The sequence below is a fragment of the Canis aureus genome, chromosome 3 (assembly GCF_053574225.1).
Source record: "Canis aureus isolate CA01 chromosome 3, VMU_Caureus_v.1.0, whole genome shotgun sequence".
NCBI classification, from domain to species: Eukaryota; Metazoa; Chordata; class Mammalia; order Carnivora; family Canidae; genus Canis; species Canis aureus.
Genome location: NC_135613.1, coordinates 44,337,855 through 44,356,208, shown reverse-complemented (window position 1 = coordinate 44,356,208; position 18,354 = coordinate 44,337,855). Strand labels below are relative to the sequence as shown.

Below are 18,354 nucleotides of genomic sequence, written 5' to 3'. Positions count from 1 at the left end.
TCCTTAACTCAGCCACTTACTAGTTCTAACTTGCTGGGAAATTCACTAAGCACCCAGTCTCCTGCTGGGGTTATTAACCATTATCAGGATTAAAACAAGAAAATGAAGTTAAATCACCAGCACGTTGGCCACTTGGAAAGTCCTCAGTAAACGCCAGTGATCTTGCCCCAACCAAGACAACGTAAAGTGGGGTGAATAAAGAAATCATGTATTATAGGGAGGGCTGTCATTTCAAAAGTTTAAAAGAGATAGAGGAAATGATTCTCAGGCCAAAATCTTCTTTGTTAATTAATTTTTAACTTTCCTAAAAAAAAAAAAAAAAAAAACTTTCCTCTGCAATGTGAGCAATGTCAACACTTCTTTGTCCTAAACGTCTCCCTCAAAATTTGATTTTGAATGTTCAGTGACACAAGTAGAGATTTACCAAAGATCTACTAGGCCCCAGGCACTCGCATAGACAGATACAAAGGGGTATCCATGTAAGTACAACATTTGATTTCCCAATGTTTTCTTGAAGATTCTGCGTCTATATTTGTGTCTGTTGTTTTTTTTTTTTTTTATATCTTTGTCTGGTTTGAGTATTGGGGCATATTTAACTTCTTAAGATGAATTAGGAAGTATTTTCTCCTTTAAAAAAAAAATTCTGGGGATCCCTGGGTGGCTCAGCGGTTTGGCGCCTGCCTTTGGCCCAGGGCGCGATCCTGGAGACCCGGGATCGAATCCCACATCGGGCTCCCGGTGCATGGAGCCTGCTTCTCCCTCTGCCTGTGTCTCTGCCTCTCTCTCTCTCTCTCTCTGTGACTATCATAAATAAATAAAAAAAATTAAAAAAAAAAATTCTGGAAGTGATTGTGCACAACTGATTATCTCTTCCTTTAAAGCTTTCTAGAATTCACCAATTAAAATGTCTGGACCTAGAGTTTGTGTTCTGGGGGATGATTTTTATGGACAAATTCAATGTCTTTAATAGATACAGACCTAGTCAGGCTATTTCTTTCTGATTAAGCTTTAGTGGTTTGTGTCTTTCAAGGAATTGGTCAAACTGATGTAAGTCTCTGAATTTTCATTGTGTTGTGCCGCTCTGAGCTACTGAACACAGGGCACAATGGGCAGAAAATAACACCCAGATAGTAAAAAAGGCTATCTTTGAAAAGCACTTGGCTAAAGATGTGCAAGGAGAACTATGATTCTGAGAGTAGGCTCCTGGGAATTCAATAATGTATTTATTTAGGGAAAAAAATGATAGGTTTACTTTGTTTCAAGCAGTGCCCTAGGCATTAAGGACATAGAGTTGAAAAAAACAATACCATGCCCTCCGGAAGCACATAAGCTTATATGGTAGCAAAATGTACAAACAAAAAAGTAAGCAAAATAAATATTAATATAATTCTACTTAGAGAATGGTTTAAAAAAAGGAAAAGTCACAGATTTCAATAGTCTGGTCTTGGATGGTCTCTCTGGGTTTCCTCTGGGTGAGGAAATCAGAGCAGAGGTCCACCTGAGATGAGTCAGTGAGCCATGCACACACAGGGGAGCAGAGCATTTGCAGCAAACAGGTACCAAGTGAGAACCAGAGTCTCCTGTTCTCAAGTCTGGCTTTACTATGTTCTTGTCCAGGTGAATGTATTTGACCTCTTGACAAAGATTCTGGTTTGTCCTTCTTTGTACAGGAGGTGAGAGGAGGTCTTTAGCTCCCTTCTCTTTTTGGGGGAAGCAAGAAAATCCAAGTGCCACTCATTTTTACATCTATACATATCTGCCATGTGGAAGAAATGTAGCCTTTTTTTTTTTTTTAAGGTTTTCTCTATTTATTCTTGAGAGACAGAGAGAAAGAGGCAGAGATACAGGCAGAGGGAGAAGCAAGCTTCCCTCGGGGAGCCCAATGTGGGACTCAATCCCAGGATGCCAGGATCACGATCTGGGCCAAAGGCAGATCTCAACCACTGAGCCACCCAGGCATCCCAGCTTTTTTTTTTTTTTTTTTTTTTCTACAAAGACACCAAACTTACTTCACTCAGCATAATACCCTCCAGTTCCAACCACATAGAAGCAAATGGTGGGTATTCATCTCTTCTGATGCCTGAGTAATATCCTAACTCTGGGAAATAAACAAAAGGTTGCAGAGGGGAGGTGGGCAGGGGGTTGGGGTGACTGGGTGACAGGCACTGAGGAGGGCACTTGATGGGATGAGCACTGGGTGTTATACTATATGTTAGCAAATTGAATTTAAATTTTAAAAATATTTTTTAAAAAAGATACCAAACTTACTTATGAATCTCCACTTCTTTTCTGCTGAGAGGAAACTAAAAACTCTCTGCCTTTTGCTATCTGCTCTTTCCCTCTTTCCATACTTCTCTTAGCCTCAGAAAGCTAATCATGTATGGCCTGTATCAACAGGGCTCCATTTGGCTCCTTCCTCTGGCTGGGTTTGACGAGTTGAACCTCTGGAAACAAACAAGGAAGGTGAGGAGAGTGATGCTGAGGTAGTGATTCCTTTGGCTCTCTCCCTATCTAGAGCCAGAAGGCCTTTAGATTTGTGTCCCTCATCTGAAGCCCATTCCTCCTCTCACAGTGGCTCTTTTGTTTACTATGTTCTCTGGTGGAAACTCAGTCCACTCATCTTTCTGTGCCTAGGGGTGGTAACAGTTACCAGTTACCAGTTACCAGTTTGGCTGTGACTTTCTTGACATCCTAATGAAAAAAAGAATCCAAAGTCTTAGAGAAATAGGTAAGTTGGAATGGATCTATTATGTGCAACCTACTCAACCATCTTTGTCATACCCTCCTCAGGGGACCAGAGGATACTCCCTTCACCAGTTAAAAAATGTCTTCATGAAGGGGCACCTGCATCCTTGAATGCTGATGTGGTGACTGTCTTCTGAGGCTGTGACTATGCAGGGTGATGCAATGGAATTGGGTTCCTGAGCTTAATGGGGAAAATAGGATACTGGCATGGGAGGGCTCAGGGGTGGCACTTAAGAATCAGTGATAAAGTGGCACAAATACCTAAGGAAGGAAGGAAGGAAAGAGAGGAAGTTAATCAGAATGCTTAAAAGTAGCCTTAACCATAAGAGACTCTTAACCATGGAAACAAACTGAGGGTTGCTGGAAGGGTGGGGGAGGGGGTAACTGGGTAATGAGCATTAAGGAAAGCATGTGATGTAATGAGCACTGGGTGTGATATACAACTGATGAATCACTGACCTCTACCTCTGAAACTAATAATACACTATCTGTTAATTAATTGAATTTAAAGAAAATTAAATTTTAAAAAAGAATAAGAGTCTAATTTTAGTGTACAGATCAAGATTCCCCAGTAAAGCATCTTCTGACACACACAGCCACAGAAAGTAGTCTTAAAGTAGCAAAAGAAAGAAGATAGCTAGGAAAATAATGAAAAAAGAATGAAGATGAAAGCATGACCATCTTTATCTTTTTTTCATTGAATTTGAGGAGAAAGCTGTTTACATTTCACGCAGTCATCTACTTGGGTGGAAGGTCTTGGGTGGGAGCTGTCACCTACTGGGAGATAATCAGTTTCTAGACAATAAGAACCCTCAGTTTGAGATCTGGTAGGAGCACCCATGGCAGCTCCTAGGTCTTTAATGGTGGCATTTATTTCTGCATTTGTCCCTAGGGGTGAAACAGTTCTAAGGGCTTCCACTTGGCCTTTCCCACAACAATGGCTCCCACTCCTGGGTCTGAAAACAAACATGGTGACTCTTACAGTTACAAAGAAAGTCTATTCCCACTACATAATCTGGGACTGGGAAAAGAAACACAAGGCAAATCTGAGACTCAGGCCAAGATTCCATCTCTCACTCATCTCCATAAAACCCAACCTGTGGAACATAGGGGGTGTTTCTCACCTCTGGGAATGGGTTTAAATCCAGAGCCAGCATATAATAATCCCTGAAAGACCTGAGTATTTCCCTATCCCCAGTGCACCATTAATTTGGCTGGCCCCAGCCACCATTAATGGCTCCAGTTGCTCTCAGCTGAGGGCCTTTTGTTCTGCAAACTTAGTTCTAGGAACTTGGTAAGAAGTTATGAATCTCTACAATGGGTCCTCATGTCTTCTCAAAATCCCAATTTTTCTTCCTATATGTCAAGCAACACCTCACAAGGCTCTCCATCTATTTCTAGAGACCCTGTAACCAATTAGCCACCACTACAGAACCCTGTGGTTAGAATAACCTGGCAATTCTGTATTCCCTATCAAGTTTGCAGGTATGATGGCATAGAGGAGGAAAGAATATTTTTGGTTAAAGATCTTAGGATGAGCCCAGTCTTAGGCTGGAACATGAGAAATCCCTGAGGATTATTAGAGGCCCCCACCATTTGGGTTTGTTAATTTCGAGGTAGAGGTTGCGAATTTGTGGTAAGGATTAGGGTTTACGTGGTAGTGTCTATATCAATGAAAAATTTGCAAAGTTATCGTTTAGAAGAGAAATTTCTCCTTGTGAGTTAAGTCAACATTTTGATTATGGCTTGAGACAGTCAATTTGCCCATATCTTACTAATTTATTTGCAGAAGAATATGAATTGTATCTCATTCTGTCCTGGGTTCCATTTCTTACTTATCAGTATCATATCCTCCTATGCATGGGAAACTCTAAGTACACTGTTATTTCCTGCCATGGCATTAATTCACAATTTGGGCCTGTGATTCCTGGATCTTAAAATTCATGATTTTCGTTCCGCAGCATGATGCATGCCCACCTGTCTTTGCTAACTCCTAGGGAAGCCATGCTGTGGTATGGGTGAGTTCGTCTAGAGAGCTGATGCATACCTTAGCTATCATAAAGCAGATGACACAAACTTATATAAAAACTATCTTAGCCTGATTCAAATCAAATCATCCAAAGCTAAATTTTAGCTTCTGCTAATATCTTGCCATTACTGCAAAGCCAATGGCTACATTTTTCAATTTTACATTCTTTGGCATAAGCCTCCCAAAGATGCTACTCCTTGAGTGCATAACATTTCAAAAGTAATGATCATAATTTGTTAGCTATTTTAAGTAGGATTAACATTACATATCTGCAAGGGATTTTTATTTTAGAAAACTAATCATCCCATGTGTAATATTTTAGAATCATATGTTTTCCTGGCTTTAGGTATATATATTTCTGATGAAGTTGAGTGATATAGTTGACCTGCATCTCTTACACCCCCAGGTACTCTCTGGCATGAATCTCTTCCTTCTAGGCCTGGTTTTTCTCTCTAAAACCTTTTTCTCTTCTACTATGCTAACACTCCCCACAGCCATTGCACCTTAATTAATCTTATATTCTGTTGGCCTACACATCTGGCTGAGCTATGGAATCCAGCTGTAAATCTCAACTGGGAGCAGTTTCTATGCCTAGTCCTTATAACCAGAGTCTGTAGCACAGACTGTCTTGCACCAAGCAATGCTGGGCACATATTGCTGAAGCTGCTGCAAGGAAAATCTAGGGAATTGGAAGCAGTTGATTTGCCTCAAGAACTTTAATGGATCAGTTACTCTGAAGAAAATAATTAACATTTCTCACTTCAAGTGCCCTCTACTGCATATCGAACACATCGCAGCTTAGAAGGAATAGCCACCTCCTGTGCACCACGCATCCACTTTACCAAGATTTCATGTCCTTTACAGCATTTTTTTTACTTAAAGGGCCTCACTTCTTAGATACAAATCATCCTTTTCTCTGATGTCTGGACAACACTGTGTAGCTTAAAAGACGTACTAATGCAGTACATCAGGGGCTTCAGAGCACACAGCACCCAACATGACCTTCTACCTTAAGTTCCCTCCCACCTCCAGTACAGGGAAGAGGCAATGGCTAATTCTTTCCATAGTGATAGACAGTGACAAGAGTGACAGGCATTCAGACTTAAAGGACTATACATTAGTAGTGCTGGGAATTACCAAAACTATCTTCTTTTTTCTAGACTGGGGAATTCAGAGAAGACCTTGGAAGTACACATATCCAGGACTAAAGATTCCACAAGAAGCAGGCTGAGTGGGGGGCGGGGGGGCCAAAACTAATGAACTTAGCATCCCCCAGTACCGCCTCAGGCTCTGAGAGACACCAAATTCCGGTTCCAGCTCCAGTCTAGATCAAAAGTAGATAGCCAGACAGGTAGGTGCTCATGGATCATCGCTAGAAAATGAAGAGGGGCAGACATGGAGCCCAGGACATCAGTCCTAAGGCAATTAAGTATAAAATTTTTGAAAGTAAATAAATCTAGAAGTATTCTCATTCATTCTGTGAAATAACATCAGTTTTGCAAAGGTGAAAGATACCATACTCAGATGGAATCAACAAAACATAGTAAGTAGGAAAGATTTTAGAAAATAAAAGTTTAAGTTTGGGAGGTTTGTATTAGTTTTCAAATAGTAAGGTTGATAAAGTGACTCTTACAACTTCATTATTCCCAGATTATTGGGAAACATACCACAGAAGATCTAGCTGGCTAAGGTTATTTTCCGGAAATATTTATTTCCTTAAGTTGACATAAATATTCTTTGAAATAAAAGAGTTTATCTCACTTAGAAATATGCAACATCTTTAAGTATACGATGGAGTCTAAGCTTGAATAAAGTACAACCCAAAGATATCTATATGCCTAAGCAGAGAGTGGATAGATTTGATGTTCTCAGACAGACAGACATCCCACTGGAAAACATCTACCACTCGATAAAAAGTTAATGAAATCTTCAAGGTCAAAAATCTTGAACAGGGTGTTAAAGCCAGAAAAGTTTGAAAACCAAATTCAGATAATAAATTCAGAAGATAAAACCACAGAACACCCAGTTAAATTTGAGTTACAAGTGAAAAAATACACATTGCATGGGACATACTTGTACTAAAAAAATTATTCATTGTTTATCTGAAAGTCAAATATAACTAGGTGGTCTGTATTTTATCTGACAACCCTATCCCAGAGCCAAATGATTAATGCTTACATGGTACTGGGAAATGAGACTTTATCATTGCAAAGAGTGGGAGATAAACCTGAGAGCTTCAGGCAAAACTAGGACCCTTGGGATGCCTGGGTGGCTCAGTGGTTGAGTGTCTGCCTTTGGCTAAGGTCATCATCCCAAGGTCCTTGGATGGAGCCCCATGCGCAGCTCCCTGATTAGCAGGGAATTTGCTTCTCCCTCTGCCCCTCCCTCTTCCCCTGCTTGTGCTCACTCTCTCTCTCTCTCTCAAATAAATAAAAATTTTAAAAAAGAAATAGATGTTGACATTTCAAAAAATAAACATTGAACAAGATATAATGAAAATGACCAGCTGATTTGAAAAATAATTCCTCGAATTAAAAAATAATGTCATTGGAATTTAAAATTCAAGAACTATTTTGGTAAGGCTAGGCTGCTGTAACAAAAATAGCCAAAGAAAATTCAGTGTCTTAAAGGATACAAGTTTATTTTCTTCTAATAGTCTGGGGTAAAATTCAAGGACACGTTGAACTTTACTTCATTTGACCATTCAGGTATAAAATGTGCTGCTCCGTTATGCTCTAGGTCCTTATTTTTGTCTACATTTTGAGGAGTGGGTTATCATTGGTTCCAGCTAGTCAGAAGGGAGAAGAAAGAACAGAGGAAGAATGGGTAGGCCTTACATTTCCATCCTGGAAGTGGTATACATCTTTTCTGCTTTATATAGGAAGAATTTAGACTGAAGTGTGCCCCTTGGCAATCCCTCCTCTAACCCCTCTGGACCCCAGGCAAACAGTGACCTACTGGGGCGCCTGAGTGTCTCAGTTGGTTGAGCATCTGCCATCAGCTCAGGTCCTGATCCCAGGGTTCTGGGATGGAGCCCCGCATCAGGCTCCCCGCTTGTCAGGGAATATGGGTTTTCAATTTTTTGAGGAACCTTCATGTTTTCAACAGTGGCTGCACTAATTTGCATTTCTTCCCACGGAGCATAGGGGTTCCCTTTTCTCTACATCCTTGCCAGCACTTATTTTTTGTCTTTTTGATTTTAGCCTTCTGACAGGTGTAAAGTGATATCTCATTGTGGTTTTAATTTGCATTTCTCTGAAAATTAGTAATGTTGAGCATCTTCTGGTATGTCTGTTGGAAATCTGTATGTCTTCCTTAGAAAAATGTTTATTTGGGTCCTCTGCCTATTTTTAGTTGGATTATTTGTTTCTTTGGCGTTGAGCTGTATAAGTTTTTTTATATATATTTTGGATATTAACCCCTTATTGGATGTATCATTTGCAAGTATCTTCTCCCATTTAGTAGGTTGCTTTTTTGTTTGGTCGGTATTTAGAAAATACTGTCTATATTTTCCTCTAGGAATTTTATTGTCTCAAGGTCTCACATTTAGGTGTTTAATTCATTTTTAGTTTATTTTTGTGTATGGCATTTCACAGGGAGCCTGCATCTCCCTCTGCCTTTCTCTATATATATTGCATGAGTAAATAAATAAAATCTTTAAAAAAAAAAACAAACAAAAAACAGTGACCTAATTTCTATAATAGATTACTTTGAATTTCCTAGAATTTTATTTTATTTTATTTCAAATTTTATTTATTCACTCATGAGAGACACACACAGAGAGAGGCAGAGACATAGGCAGAGGGAGAAGCAGGCTCCCTGCAGAGGGCCAAACCTGATGCAGGACTCCATCCCAGGACCCCGAGATCACGACCTGAGCCGAAGGCAGATGCTCAACCACTGAGCCACCCAGGTGGCCCATCTAGAATTTTAAACAAATAAAATCATTTGGTATGTACTCTTTTTCTTTTTTTGTTCTAGCTTTTTTCACTCAGTACAATTCTGCTGAGATTCATCCACATTATTGTGTATATTACAGACTAAGTACCTTGACTGTATTTCATAAATTTTGATATGCAGCTCAAAACTGTCTTTAAGGACCAAACTTTTCCATTTTCCTCTTCCTCCTTCCTCAGCATATTGGCTTGATTTTCCAGTCTCTGTAGTTCTGATACCATCATTTGTTGTTCCCGCTGATTCTCACTAGTGGGATCTGTGTCCTTGTGGAAGTGACTTTGTCAATAACCATATGTTCCTTGGAACTTTGAGGTCTTCTGGGTCTAGGTTGAAGGTGGTTTACCCAAATTTCATTTGTATTTGCTTCTGTGATGGACCTTAAAGGTTCAACCAATCTTGAGCTCCTGAAGATAAATATTCTATTTGTGTTTTTCTGGACCACACAAGTATAAATTTGGGCCCCAAATCCATGTGAATGAAAATCTGAGGTTAGAAATCTGAGTGGATGCAGACCTGACGGTTGGTAGCTCTTTTTTTTTTTTTTTTCCTTTTATTTTTTCAACTTGGTCCAGCACAGTGGCTGAGATAAGAACATAAGCCCCAGCAAGATTTTATCTTGTTCACTTCTGAGGTCCTCTATGAAAGGTCTCTCCACTCTTTTTCTTTTGACATGTTTCCCTCTCAAAACTAGGCTATAGGTCATGGAGATCAGTTGACTCCAAAGTTAGACTCCTCTGGTATTTTCTTCTTTATCCTTCAACAAAGCCTACATTAAAATGATTTTTTAACCTACCAATTTTTTTTTAGATATGCTGTATTGGGAGACATTTCTCAGAACATCTAGTGTACCATATTGCTGGATAAAGAAAGCTTTTATGCTACTTTTGAGAAACAGACACATGTGTACAAATAACTATTTGCTACTAGATAGTTGTTTTCAGGTGTTACAGTGGGAGATTTAAAGCAGTATCTTCATGTTCTTTAAAGTGCACTATGATTTCCAGATGTTCCATACCTGAACAAATTTAGTAACTACTGATACATTAAAGAGATAAAAGCAACAGTAACAATCACTGTCAGAGAGCTAATCCTTTATATGATAACCATGTATTTTGTTTGTCAAAACTGGACATTTATAGGAGTGACAGGATCATTATATATACCTAAAGGAAGACTTGGACAAGCACAGTGGGATTGATAATCACCCTACTTATAACTGCATATCTAAAGCATGCAGTTTACAGCACCTGCCACATTTCTATTCCTTAGTATCAAAGGTAGATTCTGGAAGTAATTTAATATTGCAGATATGATATGAATGATTTGTCTCATTATTTAACAAGATACAAGGCACAGTTCCCTCCAAATTTTTATTTTTATTTATTTTTTTAAAGATTTTATTTATTTATTCATGAGAGACACAGAGAGAGAGAGGCAGAGTCAGAAACAGAAGGAGAAGCAGGCTGCCTGTGGGGAGCCCAATGCAGGACTGGATCCCAGGACCCTGAAATCATGACCTAAGCCAAAGGCAGACGCCAACCACTGAGCCACTCAGGTGTCCAAAGTTTTAAATTTATAGGCAACGTAGGGCAACTAAATACTGATAACATTTTTTATACTTTATCTTAACTACAATACTTTTATCTTACCTACAACTGAAATAACAACAGAATTATTTTTTATAAAACTTAATGATGGGGGATCCCTGATCCCCTAGTAGCTCAGCAGCTTAGCGCCTGCCTTTGGCCCAGGGCATGATTCTGGAGTCCCCGGATTGAGTTTCACATCGGGCTCCCTGCATGGGGCCTGCTTCTCCCTCTGCCTGTGTCTCTGCCTCTCTCTCTCTGTGTGTCTCTCATGAATAAATAAATAAAATCTTAAAAAAAAAACTTAATGATACTAAAATTGCTCTGAAAGAATATCAATGAAGCATAAAGAGCAGGCTGGATGAGGAATCCAGCCCTCCAGATATTAAAACATATTGAGTAGCTGGTGGTAATCAATAGATTTAATAATCAGATGAAAACAGATTGCACAATCAATGAAAAAGAATAGAGAGCCCAGAAATAATCACAAATATACTTGAGAATTAATAAATGATAAATGTGACATTTTATGTGAGTGGGCAAAAAGATTGTTCCAGAATCAAATTGGGACAGTGTTGGGACAGCTGATTAGACCTTTGGAAAAAATAAAAGCTAGATCATTATTCCACTCCTTATAACAAAATTAATTCCAAATAGATTAAAGATATTCACTCCAAAACAATAGCACAAAATACCAGAAAAAAATAGTTATTAAGGAAGTCACAGTTGATCCACAGGACAAGCAAGTTCTTTAGGATGAAGGGAAACTATCCCAGATGGAAGCAGAGACACGCAAAAAGGAATAGACTACACTACAAAGGACAGATTTTAAAAAGACTATTTACTGCTTAAAGCAACAATATAACACAACACTTTAGATGTTTATGAAATACATAGAAATAAGATATACAACAAAACAGCAAAAATGTCGAAAGGGATTGTTACTCAAAATCATCACATATTACAGAAGTGTAAACCCAAACCACGAGAAACCATTGCACAACCATCAGAATGGCTAAAAGGGCTGACAATATCAGTGTTGAAGCAGAACTCTTCTGCATTACCGATGGCAGTGTAAATTAGTTAAATCATTATTTGGCAGTATCTATTAAAGCTAAATTAGAACCTATTCTGCATTCAGCAATTTTACTCCTGGGTAAATACTCAGGGGGAAATGTGTAAAAGTTCATTAAGCTATACACTGAAGGCTTGTGTACCTTACAACATATCAGCTATATCTCAATTAAGAAAAAGATCACATATGTAAAAAAGAATTATAAGAAATCAATAAAATTATAATAACCCAATAGAAAACTAGACAAAGAATATGAAAGTAGAGGAAAGCAAATAGCTTATCAACATGAAAATATGGTCAACTTCACTCAACAAGATGAAACTGAAATATCAAAAAGATACTTTAGACAATTTGAGTTGATTTCTTACACTTTAGCCAAGACTCCTGACAAGTAGATTTGCCAAAAGTATGCCAAGACAATTAGGTACAAGAATGCTCACTTGTATTGCCCATAATAGTAAATGAGTGGAACCTAAATGTTCACCAATTGTAAACTGTAAACATAAATCATTGTACTTTGATACAATGGAACACCATGAAACCTTTACAAATAATGAAGCAGATATATATGGGTTCATATGGAAATATCACCAAGACCTATTAAAAGGGTAACTTTACGGCAGACAGAATATAATCCCAGATATATAAATTTTTCGAAAGATATGTGATATAATAATAATAAGCATTCTGGGGAATCAGAACTGAAGGGTACGAGGGAAGAGACACTTAGACTTTTTAGCTTATATTTCTCTGTACTGTTTTTTCCTGTGTGTATTTGTTCTATTTACATTTTAAAATTAGAAAACAAGAAAGAGAATGCGTCTGAATACTAGACCAAATAATGGTTAAAAACTCAAATTGCTAGAAACCTAAATGACAAAACAAATGTTCACAGATCACTAAATCAAGACTTCTTAATGAAATAAAGAATCAAACTAAAGAGCTTTTGATATTTAAAATGAGTACTTTTTCATCCTAAACAGCTATCATGCCAGAAAAATTTGGTGTGGGTGATGTATGGAGTAGATACCTGAGACAATAACAATGAAGGGAGATATTTGCATCTAAAATGTTTTCAAACCCCTTTCAAAGGCCAGGCATTATGTAAGTATTTTGAAGATATAAAGGCTAACAACATATAAAAATTTTGTTAAAAAGATTAACATAAAAGATGACTTCTTTGTATTTTCAAATCTTTGCTGAAAGTAATCATATAATAGATAAAATAATTCTAAATAACCTAAATTCATAATAACTCTATTTGGACATTCAATTTCTCAAAATTCTGACATTGCTCATGATTTATGATGATAAAAATATTCACAGTCATAATTTATTTTCCTTCTTTATGATTTTAGGAACATAAAGAAGAACTGAAATACATTTTACATTTTATAAAACAATTGGTGATCATATCTTAGCACTTGTTTATAACATTTATTAATGTACCAATTGTGACTAAAGAGAAAGTGTTCACTGCATGCCAAATACTTAATGACAAGTTTTAAAAGCACAACGTCTGTGATCTAGGTATTTCAGTACAAAATTAGATAGTTTCCAAATCCTTTCTTGGTTCTAGAGTTTTTGAATAAACATTATTTAAAATATCCTGTCAAAGATCCTCACAAAATTGAATTTAATGCCAAACATCCAAAGTGTAATCAATTTTGAAAAATAGACATCTCCAGCAGCTTGCCAAAATAAATACTGAGTGATAAACTTTGTATAAAAATAATTTGTTCAGTATAAGAACCCATGAAAACCATTTCTCAATGCTCAAATGCATGTAATAACATCTCAGTTCCCATACAGACCTTTGTATTCTAAATTACTCCCTCTACACTGTGATTATGTGCAGGAGTGCCTGTTTTCAATTAGTTGTTCAAGAAAAAGTAAAAGTAGTAACTTATCTAGTTTCCTGGTGTAAATGTTTCTTCACATGGGGGTGGGTGGGTAACTGTTTACATTTTCTTTTTCTCAAATGCAGCTTTTCATATAGTAGAGTGGACAATTTTAATTTTGTGTTTTAAATCTGAGGATGTGTTTTCTCAATAATAAATAGTTTAGAAAAATCCATAACTATCAAGATGACCCTTAAAAGATGAAAAGGGGAACAAATTTCTTTTAAAAACCACAGGAAAGAATTGGGGAAGAGGTCTTTTTCCATCCATGTCTATGGGACATATGGTTGCTGCATGTCCTGATCTATTTAGCATGTTGTCCAACTCCACAGGAGCCTGCAGGCACAGCTCTTATGACCTAGCCTGGATCCTGTGCCAACCAAAGTAGCATTGGAATCTGGTATCAATTTGTGGAGGAAGTTTATCTTCTCTCAGCTTTTGGGTAGTCGGGATGAATATTCCTAAGGGAATGTGACCATATGTTTGGTATTTGGAAAAAGGGAGTTGGCTTTATTGGAAAGGGATGAGAGAAGGTAGCAGCTCATGCTCAGCAGCATCAAACCTGATTCTAGGTCCAGGATTACCCACTGGTTTGCAAATTTCATCCAAGTCTTCTTACTACTTGAGACTAGGTTTAAAAATAAAAGATCTGTTCCTACTCCTCTTGTTCATATGTAGCTCATCTCCAAATGAGAACAAACAGCTCCCACAGGAGGCCCCTGCTGTTACTGATAAGCATACCTTGATTTGTTTTCTTTGTCTTTGTTCTTGGGAGTCTAACCTAAGAAACATATAATCTCATTAACACTGACAAATGATTTGTCTTCAGGCAGTCTGGTGAAACTTGAGGTCATAGCTCAAATTGGTAACTTCTGAGTTTCTTTTCATTAAGTTCAGATTTAGAGAGGCTGACTAGTAACTTGCATTGCAATTCAAGGCCTTATATGATATACTCAAAATTCCATATTTATCCTAAGTGTAAAAGTCCAAACCCATGTTTCAGCTCTTCTCTCCCTTAACATTTTTTTTTTAAAAGAATCTTTGGGAAGAAATGGAGGATACCTGACCATCCTGAAGTATATAAATTCTATAGTAATATAAACAGTGAATCAAACTTTCAAAAGTGAAAATTACAGCCCTAACATACTGGCCATAGATAAGAACTAAATCTACATATGCCAGTGGGCCAAACTGTACCACTTGAGCCCTATCTATGAAAGAAATTTTCTTGGCATATCAATAATTGTGATGTTTTCACTTGTTTTTAGGAACCGAAGTTGCACCAGGACGATATTAATGATCTCAAGTTAATGTGCTGTTACTAAATTCCTGTAACACAGATCTACAGCACTACAGTGGTCCTGAGACTTCTGAATTCACTACAGCATTCATGTACCATGGTGACTGGAACATCTAGCAGTTTATCTTCCCTACAGTTATGAATCCCAAACTGCAGGAGAATGCTATGTCTCAGTGGACATGCTTAGTGTTTAATCTCTAAATATGTGCAGTGTGGAGCAAGATGTAATTCTTCTGTCTCTCCTATACCCTACTCTACTCTCAATTAAATGTATTCTCTGAGCAGCATTAAAAATAATGGTCCATTTTACCAGAACTTCAATACATGCAATAATTTCTTTCTGTTTCTGGATCTGTAAACCACTTAATACATCAGTGGGGAAAAAAAATATTCTCTTGATTTATCTTTGTATAGAAGTAAGGCTTTCATACCACACCAATTATTCAGTGAATTGACGTAAGCCCTCTACCTTTCTCTGGTGAGAGTCATCAGCTGAGTATGTGAGATCCTGAGATAGCTCAACAATGCTTACGATATCAAACAGTTTTATTGATTTCTAATCGGCAAATGATCATGAGGTGTGCAAAAATACCTGGTGGTTGGGGCCTGAGATCTTTGTCATTGTCTAGAACTGAGCATTTCATGTGGCTACAACTAGAATAGAAATGGAGTGCAGGATTTTATTTAGGGTAACAGTAAAATCAGTAGGACCCTTTCTCAGTCTAAGTATGAAACTGGTGATGTTTAGCAACCCAACAGGCATATTTTTGAGGACTGAAGTATTTGTTTTGATCATACTGATCTTGAAATTCTTAATTATTGCCATTCAACATCTCTGTCAGTTTCTTAATTTAGTTTGTTACTCAATATGCTGCCTTTGAGTTTTCTTGCCATACCAGAAACTGAAACTGACAATAAATATTCTGGTCTTTAAGGACAAAAACAACATCTGTGTAATTCTCACTTAATTTTCATCCAGCATTATATTTCCACTTAATAAATCTTATTTGATTACAAATCACTTATTTTTAATGAATGGCAATGTAAAGGAATAGGCTTCAAACATAATTACTAGCATTAAAAGATCTGGGTTTAAATCTGAATTCTGGTTCCATCACCCACTAACTCTGTGACCTTGGGAAAATGACTTAATCTTCTAATCTTTAAAGGGGATGTTACAGGAATACATGTCTCATACAATTATTTTAATAATTGAGTTAAAGTATGGAAAAATTTAATACAGTGGTTGGTTATATGAGAGAGAATGCTCAGTAAGTGAGGGAAAAATAATGTATAAGCAAGTAGGAATCAGGGAAGACAATGATTCCAGACTGATATACAGTAACATTTGGCAGTCTAACTGTATCAGAAAGTGACCATTGCAACATCTTTTACAGAGAAAAGTTAAGACAGATATTATGTCTTCAAAAGTACTTTTGTTGTCATCAAAATATTGGTTGTGGGTATTGCCATTCTAATAGGTAGTTTCACTCAGTGGTACATATCTTAGCTTTGATACATAAAGATTGGCTTACTTGTCAGCTTCAGAAGTCTATCCCCCTAGGCCAGACAGAGCTAAATCTTCTACTTATCTGCAGCTGTTGTGGAGTGCCTACCACAGAGTAAGTGCTCAAGACAAGTTTGTTAAATTGCAAAATCTTAAAACCATACAGTCAAGTAGCACAAAATACAAATACATCACATACTTTTAAAATGTATGAGGATGCCTCTTAGGTATAAACCTGGGTGTGTGTGTGTGTGTGTGTGTGTGTGTGCACGTGCAAATCACTGGAGAACAAAGACAACTCAAGGTAAAACAACCACACCCTTGAAGCAAGTTCCATCTCACAAGTATCAGTTTGAAGTCTTTCAAACTTAGGTACATCTGAAAAGATCAGCTCTTTCTATATAGGTCTCATGTTCACAAAAGAGGATATCTGTTGGGCTTATTTCTAGCTAGAAACAAGCCATTGGAGACCTTCCCACTGTAGCTTGTTAATGGAATCATTAGAAGAGTCAGTCTATATTGCCAGGATCTTGAAGGCTTTCTCACATTCTTTTGTCTATCTTACCAAGCGAGGACAGAGATCATTGATTTGGGGACAGTCATTTTCAGTTTTGACTGATAGTTTTCTTTCTCTCTCCCATATCCACCACCATAGTGAAATATATTACACTTCATCTGATTCATTGTAACAGAAATCTGAGATGCTTCTTGAATGGAATTAGACAGTTAGGTCACACATTTTGGTTTCCATTATCTTCTGAGTCTGAGTGGAACAAATCTGAAATTGAGGCATATAAGGTACAAAAGTCTTCTGACCAGAAGTTCCTAAATTGAAGTTATTTTCTACAAGGTGTGAGCAACTATCCTGGAGGATTCTGATGTCAGTGAATAAACAGTGGGCTGGGAACGGACACAACACTTGGGACTCGTCAGTCAAAAACACACCACTCTCTCTTTTTTTGATTGAGGTGACCCCTAAATAATAGACAGACCTTTCACCATTATTTTCTTCAGGAAAATTTCCCTCAAGTTTCAAAAGGTCATCCAATCCTTCTGAGAATGGAAGGTGTGGCAAAATTATATTGGGATGCTGATCTGATAATATAAAAAATGCCTGAGTTTCTATCTCCCATGAGCTGTTAGAAAAAGAACCCTTTGGTAGAGAATTTTTGCTAGAGAAGCATTTGCTGACTGAGCTGTTTATAAGCCCTTGCTCTTCCTCAATTTCACTTGATTTAGAGCTGGTGAGGAGGGTGGCATATCTAACAGAGGGCTGCCTCCTGCCCTCATCCTCACGGGTTACCACGGTGCTCTCCAGCTCAGAGAAGTTAGCACTGTTGTGCTGATCACGGATACAAATAGAACCCTTTTCAAGATCTGGAGTTGTCAAAAGCAGAGAGACCATAGTTGTTGGCACCATCTCATCTTTATTCTTCCATGATGTGTCAACACTGATATCTTCTGAAATGGTTTCAGGTTCCAAAAGAAGAGGACCAAATATCACTGATTCTGTATGCTTGATAAAAAGATGCTCAAATGTTTCTGGCTAAAAGAAAAGACACATTTTAATGCTCAATTGTATTATTATTATTATTATTATTATTATTATTATTTTGCTTCACTATGACATCAATGCAGAAATGAAAGTGTGAAAGCTTACTACTAAAGGACATAAGTCAACCACAAATTAACTGGGTTTTTTGGACTGAAAACGGATATGTCAAAAATCATAGGTGAGAGGCAATAGAAGATAGTGTTAAAAGTGGGATGAGGGACCCCTGGGTGGCTCAGCGCTTTAGTTAAAGCCTGCCTTCAGCCCAGGGCATGATCCTGGAGTCCCAGGATCGAGTCCCACCGTCAGGCTCCCTGCATGGAGCCTGCTTCTCCCTCTGCCTGTGTCTTTGCCTCTCTCTCTCTCTCTCTCTCACTGTCTCTCTCATGAATAAATAAAATCTTTTAAAAAAATAAAGAAATAAAAAAAAAATAAAAGTGGGATGAGACAGACTTTGGTTTGAGTCCTTCTATGACCCTGGACAAGTACATTAACCTCTTTGCCTTTTTGTCTCTTCATCTGTTAAAATGTGTTCAATATTTACTTCCTGGCATTGTGGTGAGGAATAAATTAGAGAAGGTCTGAAAGTGCTTAGCTCTCAATAGAGATTGGTGATTGTAATTAAAAAGGGCTGTTTTCTGAAGAATTCCTAATATTTTACAGCGAATTAGATTTCCAAAAACTGAAAATTTAAACCTCAAA

The 18,354-nt window shown here is 37.6% G+C and overlaps 1 protein-coding gene across 3 annotated transcripts in view; it reads right to left on the bottom strand.

Moving 5' to 3' along the window:
- Positions 1-11,139: 11,139 nt before the first annotated feature.
- LEPR (leptin receptor) overlaps positions 11,140-18,354 on the bottom strand; it is a 93,136-nt gene continuing 85,921 nt past the window's right edge. For all 3 annotated transcript variants that reach the window (XM_077892161.1, XM_077892160.1, XM_077892162.1), the window contains one exon: positions 11,140-17,646. In XM_077892161.1, coding sequence (XP_077748287.1) covers positions 16,819-17,646 — 828 coding nt within the window. In that variant the 3' untranslated portion in view covers positions 11,140-16,818. The remainder of the gene's footprint in view (positions 17,647-18,354) is intronic.